The sequence below is a fragment of the Chaetomium globosum genome, genomic scaffold, assembly GCF_000143365.1.
Source record: "Chaetomium globosum CBS 148.51 scaffold_4 genomic scaffold, whole genome shotgun sequence".
NCBI lineage: Eukaryota > Fungi > Ascomycota > Sordariomycetes > Sordariales > Chaetomiaceae > Chaetomium > Chaetomium globosum.
In genome coordinates, this window is record NT_165979.1 from 2524125 (window position 1) to 2531106 (window position 6982).

Sequence of the window (6982 nt, forward strand, 5' to 3'; positions counted from 1 at the left end):
CCCTTTACTCATTCAACACACTATACCTCGGACCCACCTCTGCCGCGGCCCTTCCCCTTCCTCTGCCACCTTCCCACTCACATTCCTCCCTCCCCCATCCCAGCCGGCACCACTCCCCAAAATCATAATCATTCCCCGACGACACCCACCCTCTCCCTCGCGGCAGCCACCCCCCAAATTCTCATCTTTCCCGCCCACAATGACAGGCGGCGTCGCGGCGCGGAGCTCGCCGTACGGTTTCGAGAAAGAAGGCGCCGTCGGGCTGGATGGACGAGAGTCGGTTGCGCGGGCCTCCGCTGCTGCCGATTGCCAGGGCTTTGGTGCTGTGGGTGTGGGTTTGGTCGGTGATGTCTTGACTGCCGGAGACGCGGCGGTCGTTGGGGGAGATGGTGGAGAGGACGGAGTTACGAAGGCGGGAGAAGGGGGTTCGGGGACGGCGGGGGGTGGTGGGGGTGGCGGTGGTGTTGTCGTTAGTGGCGAGGGGGTTGGAGCGGAGCGGGTTGGGGTGGTTTGCGTTTTCGTTGTTGGTGGTGGTGCCGCGGGCGGGGGTGTAGAAAGTGTCGTTTTCTGAGTCGGAGTTGTCGTCGCCGTCCGAGGCGTCGAGGGAGGCGTAGGCGGCTTTGTTTTTGGGGGTGGGGGTGGCGCGGTTGCGTTGCTGGGTGCGGTTGATGAGGGACTCGGAGGCGTACCAGGTCTCGGTGAATTTGGCGGAGCGCGGCTGGACAGTCTGGGCCGGGGAGACGGGCTCGGCGCGGTAGGAGGGCACGGAGCCGGTGCTGGGGCAGGACGAGTGCACAGAGACTGGGCGGGCGGAGGAAGCGCCGGTTTCGCCGAGAGGGATTTCCGTGTAGGAGGCGCGGTGCGCTGGGGGAGGCGGGGCAGACATGCGCTTCAGGTCTTGGGAGGTAGTCGAGTTGCGGTTGCTGGTGGGGACTTGATACTGCCGGCTGGGTAGGTTCAGGCGAGAGTCACCCGAGGCGAGAGAGAGATCCGACCCCTGGCGGGTATGCATAAAAGGGACCGACGGCGGGCGGGGAGCTGCTGCCGTCGTAGAGCTCGCTCTCTCGCTTTTCGTCCGAGTAGGTCGATGTGGTGGTAACAGAGGACTTATTCCGCTTGTGTACGCGCGAGGTGAGGTTGGCCTCGAGCGGGTTCATGTCCGGGGGCATGTATGCGATGCGGCGGAACATCAAGCCGAGCCATAGGGAGATAGCCAGCGAAATAAGATGCAAGCCACCAGCGCCGATGAGACCGTAGAAGACAGACGGGACCATGTACTTCACAACGTCCGGGTCGTCAGGGGGCGCCGTCGTCTTCCACTCTTCGTTCTTGTTCCTGGTCATGATGGCGCCGTACGCGTACAGAGGTAGAACACAGAGGTCAGAGAGACCGGCGAAGAACTGATAACCCGCAGACGAGCCGGGGGTCCTAGCTCCTGCTGGCCGAACATGGTGGAAGACGCTGTAGATGCAGTGGAGAATGACAATGGCACACTGTGACGGCGGTTAACGGGTTGCGTGGCCGGGTGGCAGGTGAATAGTAACTTACGGTCCCGATAACAACCCATCCTACCAGCCCTGATACGCTCATAGCAACAATGAGGCCGACGGCGGCGATGGCCTGGACAACTCTGAGACACATCTGCACGACGCGCATACCCTTGATCCAGCTCTTTGTCCTCTGGCCCATTGGGGAATACTTTTGTTTGCGCCCATTGGGTACCATGAGAGCACTGTGTCAGTAGGTTAGCGGGTGTCTGGGATAGCAGCACTGGAATGTTGATTCCAAGGTATGGTATGGAGTTGTGGAGGAGGGAGGAGAGTAACCTGGAAGGGAGAGGGTACATACTCGGGATGACGGTTGAATGAGACAAGCGGGCCGTCTGGCTTGGGTTTCGGTTTTTTTGACTCGTAGCTTGCTCGAGTCACTGCCTTTGGATCGAATTTCACAGCCGGGAATCTCTCGTCGTCCCTGCTGACGGACTGGTACATGAACGGCGGCTGAGAGCCCCCCATTGTGGCGGTTTATCTCGATCTGCCGTTTTCTTGTGGAATGTGGGAGGTAGGTAATTCTACGTAGGAAAAATGACAATTGAGGTGTCGGATGTGCATGTGAGGCCGACTTTGAGATGTAGTCGTGGGGCCAGATCGGGGCGCAATGCAGGAACATGTTGACGGGCATGGTTGACCGGGCAACAACCTACAGCGGACCAAGTTTCAGCTCGGTTCCCTGAAAGCCATCTTTTAAGCGCTGTGTGCAACATCACTACAAAGTATGTACCTTCCCGGCATTTCTCCTCGGTTCCAAATTTAGGTAACGAGCGGCATCGGAAAACTGCGTAACTCTCAAATATGACAATAAATTCTTATGTACGGTTTGTGACTTAGTTAGGTAGGTACTTACTTCATCTCCGAGGCGCTGTGGAGCATTCGGAGGACCGCCGGCGATGGCCTGCTGCTCCGAGTTCCACTGAAAACGGCCCTGAGACCCGCAATTACAACGGAGCGGATCCCGGGTTCGGCGTTGGGGTTTGACTCAATCCATCTTAATCTGCCTTTCAAATATATATTCATTTTGATTTTCATCGTACGCAGCAATTGGCTTTCATATCAGGTGACGTCATGCTTCCCCTCCGATACGCCAGGTGGCAGCCGCGTGCGGCCTGGATGCGGAAACTGAATGCCTCATGCTTGAATCCCGTCACATTCCGGACCTTGTCTACGGCGCAAAGTGCTCGTGATGATGGCCGACCATTCCGGTTAGCTGTCATCGGCTCTGGGCCGGCCGGCTTTTACACGGCCTACAGGGCCATGTCCAAAATTCAAAACGCCAAGGTCGACATGTACGAAGCCTTGCCGGTTCCTTTTGGTCTCGTGAGGTTTGGAGTTGCGCCAGACCACCCCGAAGTGAAGGTACATACATGACATGCCCTGTTTTGGTTGTTATGGCCGTCCGTGTTAAATCAAGTCACAGAACTGCCAGGAAAAGTTTGAAGAAGTGGCCTCCTCCCCGAATTTCACCTTTATCGGGAACGTCTCCGTCGGCACTAAGAGTGATCACCCAGACGGCGGTACTATCCCACTGGCCAGCATCCTCCGTCATTACAACGCCGTGGTATTCTCATACGGTGCTGCGAAGGACAGGACTCTCGGCATCCCGGGCGAAGATTTGAAAGGCGTCTATTCAGCCCGCGAATTTGTCGGTTGGTACAACGGCCTCCCCGAGCATACCGACCTCGCCCCAGATCTCACTCAGGGGGAAGAGGCCGTAATCATCGGCCAGGGGAACGTGGCTCTCGATGTGGCCCGGATGCTACTTGAGGATGTGAACGTCCTTCGCAAGTCGGATATTGCCGAGCACGCCATCGAGACTCTCTCCAAAAGCAAGGTCAAGCGGGTGCACATCGTCGGCCGCCGCGGCCCCATGCAGGCAGCCTTCACCATCAAAGAAATCCGGGAACTGATGCGCCTCCCCTCGGTCGCCTTCCACCCCATCGACACCTCCCTAATCCCTCCGGACCCAAAATCACTACCCCGCGCCCCCCGCCGACTCATGGACATTCTCCTCAAAGGCTCCCCAACCACACCCTCCTCCGAAGCCGCCCAAAAGTCCTGGTCCCTCGACTTCCTCCTCTCCCCCACCGCCTTCCTCCCCACCACCACCACCCCCACAACGACGCCCCGCCTCGCCTCCACCCAATTCACCCACACAACCCTCTCCCCCACGCCCTTCGACCCGCAAGCCTACGCCCTCCCATCCCCCCCCCTCAACCCTCCCCCAACCCGACACACTAACCCTCCCCACCCCGCTCGCCTTCTCGCTCCATCGGCTATCGCTCGACGCCCCTCCCCGAGTTCGCTCCGCTCGGCATGCCCTTCAGGGAGCGGTGGGGGGGGCTCAGCCACGCCGTCCACGGCCTCTCGCGGCATGAGCGGCACTCGCCCAACGCCGCCATGGAGCTGGGGGTCTTTCCGCGCCTGTACTGTGCCGGGCGGGTGAAGAGGGGGCCGACAGGGGTGATTGCGTCGACGATGGAGGATGCTTTCGCGACGGCGGATCCGGTGGCGCAGGATTATTGTGGGGTTGGGGGCCGGGGGGAGGGGAGGTTTTTGAATGAGGGTGGTTTGGCTGGTTTGGGTGGTGAGGATGTTGAAGGGTGGGAGGGGGTCAGGGCGGAGGTGGGAGGGGAGGTGGATAATGCGAGGGTGGTGGATTGGGAGGGGTGGAAGAGGATTGATGCTGCTGAGAGGGAGAGGGGGAGGAAGGTCGGGAAGGAGAGGGAGAAGTTTACGACGACGGCGGATATGCTGGCGGTGCTGGGCTGATGCGTGACGGGTTATTTCGTGCGTATGTGCATACGTCGTGGAGATATTTGTACATTTTTTGTAACTATAACTGTAACGTCTATGCCTTGTTCAGCTTCTCAGTCAGCTCGGGTACCTTGTGCAAAAAGATCCCCAACCAACCCGACGTCCGCCACCTGGAAGATCAGGCGCATCTGCGTCCTTGTTGATAGCGGCGATCACTTTGCTGTCCTTCATACCCGCCAGATGCTGGATAGCACCCGAAATCCCCACGGCCATGTACAGCTGCGGCGCAACGACCTTGCCCGTCTGCCCGACCTGCAAGCTGTTGTCCGCATACCCGCTGTCAACGGCCGCGCGGGACGCACCAACCGCAGCGCCGAGCGAGTCGGCCAGCGGCAGCATGACCTTGTCAAATTCCTCCTTCGACTTCAACCCCCGCCCGCCCGACACAACTCTGCTCGCCGTTGCCAGGTCCGGCCGGTCCGACTTGGCCAGGTCTTCCGACACCCACTCCGCCGCGCTCTCCGCCTTGGGGTCGACGCCGTCCTCGACGGCCGCGGAACCGCCCGCGATGGCCGCGGCCGGGAATGCGGTGCCCCGCACGGTGATCACCTTGATCGCATCCGAGGACTCGACCGTGGCAATGGCGTTGCCCGCATAGATTGGGCGCACAAATGTCTTGTCGTTCTCAATGGCCGTGATATCCGAGATCTGCTGCGAGTCGAGCAGCGCCGCCACGCGCGGCATGACATTCTTGCCAAAGGCCGTGTTGCCCGCAATAATGTGCGTGTAGCCGCCCTTCTGGATGTTCTCGACGAGCAGTGGGGCGTAACTCTCGGGTAGTCCCTTGTCGTATGCGCCGTTTTCCACCGCTACAATCTTCTCAACACCCTCGACCTTGGCCGCCTCCTCGGCTACGGGCTTAATGTTGCTGCCCGCGAGGAAGCCGTGAACGGAGCCCCCGAGTTTCTGAGCGGCAGTGATGGCGCTCAGCGAGCCGCTGTTGAGCTGGCCGTCGCGCTGTTCGAGAATGGCGAGGGCCGAGAGTAGGCGACGCAAAGCCGCGGGGGACCTGGCGAAGGTGGCAGTCGTCGCATTCCGCAGCGTCGGGCGGGCGAGCGCCGAGAATGCCCGGCGGCCGGCCGACAGCATATTTTCGAATGAATTGGTTTGTTGGGAGGGGCTGACCGGTAAATCGTGAGTTGACCTTTCGGGATCTTAGCCGGGTTGTGGACGGAACGGACCTGCTTTCGAGGCTCGATGACGGATTGAAGCGGCCCGAGGTTAGCTTCTGAGGACCCACTAGTATCACTTACCCCAGACTGGAACCATCGCCAAGCAGATGTCCGAAACCGGGCAGGCATTGTGGCCCTGCCCATCAGCCTTAATGTGTGGCTAATGCCACAGGTTATCAACTCACGTGATTCTACCTCCCGCGCCATCGAATGGTCCGTGCACTGGAACGGCTGTCCCGCTGTGCTTGCTTGTGCTGTGTGTGGTGCGTCGCGATCAATTTCTCCAACGCGACCCATCACGAACCGCCCTGCCCCCTTGCAGCCATCGCCAAAACAGCTTTTTGCGCCAGCTAACATCAGGACTCCATCCTGCATCTTGTCTGCATAATCGCATTTGGACCATCTTGCGCTAGAAAACGCGCGTTTGGCCATCAACCTCGATTGGCAGCTTAATTCCACAGAAGGGCTGGTTAACTCTTAATCACTCCTGCATCCGACATTGTCCACTTCTCACTTCATCCCCGCCGTCGCAATGGAGGAGAGTTCGGTCAGCTACGGCACACCGACCAATGGTGCATCGCCGGGCGCCAACCCCATCCTGGCGCAACCGCCCCTTCCCGATACCAATGATGCTAACGAAAGGTATGCTAGGTTGATGTTGGCTTTCTTGTCGCTCATGTTCTAACCCATCATCACCTCTAGATGTGCAAATGAGCGAGGGTCCTGCAATCAAGCAAGACAGCACCACTCCAGCACCTGGCGCGGCATCAGACAATCCCCTCGACGCGCCCGAGGGCCCTCCAGCAGAGACGGCTGGCAGAGATGAGGAGATGGGAGACGCGCCAAAGGACGAGTCAGGGCAGACCGAGGGCGCCGGCCAGGACGGCGCGGGCGAGGTCAAGTCAAAGGAGTTTATCGAGAATGCTGCGAGGGAACATCTGATTTCCCAGACTCACGCCATCGTTCTTCCGAGCTACAGCACTTGGTTCGATATGAACACCGTTCACAACATCGAGCGGAAAGCACTTCCCGAATTTTTCAACAATAGGAATCGAAGCAAGACACCCGCGGTATACAAGGACTACCGCGACTTTATGATTAACGCCTACCGGCTGAACCCCGTCGAATATCTGACGGTCACCGCCTGCAGGCGCAACCTAGCGGGCGACGTCTGTGCCATCATGCGTGTGCACGCCTTCCTGGAACAATGGGGTCTCATCAACTATCAGGTAAGCTAATATGTTGCGAGTCATTCTTTTGATGCCTATGCTAACGCCATATTAGGTCGATGCTGACCAGCGCCCATCTCATGTCGGCCCCCCTTTTACTGGCCATTTCAAGATCATTTGCGACACGCCCCGCGGCCTTCAGCCTTGGCAGCCCGCAGCAGACCCGGTGATCACCGAGGGCAAGCAGAACCGGGATACCGAAGCCAAAGCT

At 59.3% G+C, this 6982-nt stretch overlaps 3 protein-coding genes across 3 annotated transcripts in view, besides 2 other annotated features; 2 read left to right on the top strand and 1 right to left on the bottom strand.

The window, feature by feature from the left end:
- Nucleotides 1–181: 181 nt before the first annotated feature.
- Nucleotides 182–2015, bottom strand: CHGG_04546 (uncharacterized protein; the record flags this gene model as incomplete). Its single annotated transcript, XM_001223759.1, has 4 exons — nucleotides 182–940; nucleotides 1026–1493; nucleotides 1549–1732; nucleotides 1849–2015. 4 exons carry the CDS (start codon nucleotides 2013–2015, stop codon nucleotides 182–184), a joined length of 1578 nt encoding a protein of 525 aa, XP_001223760.1.
- A 606-nt stretch (nucleotides 2016–2621) lies between these two features.
- Nucleotides 2622–3999, top strand: CHGG_04547 (uncharacterized protein; the record flags this gene model as incomplete). Its single annotated transcript, XM_001223760.1, has 2 exons — nucleotides 2622–2912; nucleotides 2974–3999. The coding sequence occupies 2 exons, from the start codon at nucleotides 2622–2624 to the stop codon at nucleotides 3997–3999; spliced, it is 1317 nt and encodes a 438-aa protein (XP_001223761.1).
- Nucleotides 4000–4488: 489 nt separating this feature from the next.
- Nucleotides 4489–4498: a sequence feature (Short protein (CHGG_04548, EAQ87929.1) was converted to a misc_feature.).
- A 146-nt stretch (nucleotides 4499–4644) lies between these two features.
- Nucleotides 4645–4709: a sequence feature (Short protein (CHGG_04548, EAQ87929.1) was converted to a misc_feature.).
- Nucleotides 4710–6074: 1365 nt separating this feature from the next.
- Nucleotides 6075–6982, top strand: part of CHGG_04549 (uncharacterized protein) — a gene marked incomplete at both ends in the record, with an annotated part of 2245 nt that continues 1337 nt past the window's right edge. The window contains 2 exons of the mRNA XM_001223762.1: nucleotides 6075–6184; nucleotides 6258–6771. Of these exons, the coding sequence (XP_001223763.1) occupies nucleotides 6075–6184; nucleotides 6258–6771 (624 nt within the window). The remainder of the gene's footprint in view (nucleotides 6185–6257; nucleotides 6772–6982) is intronic.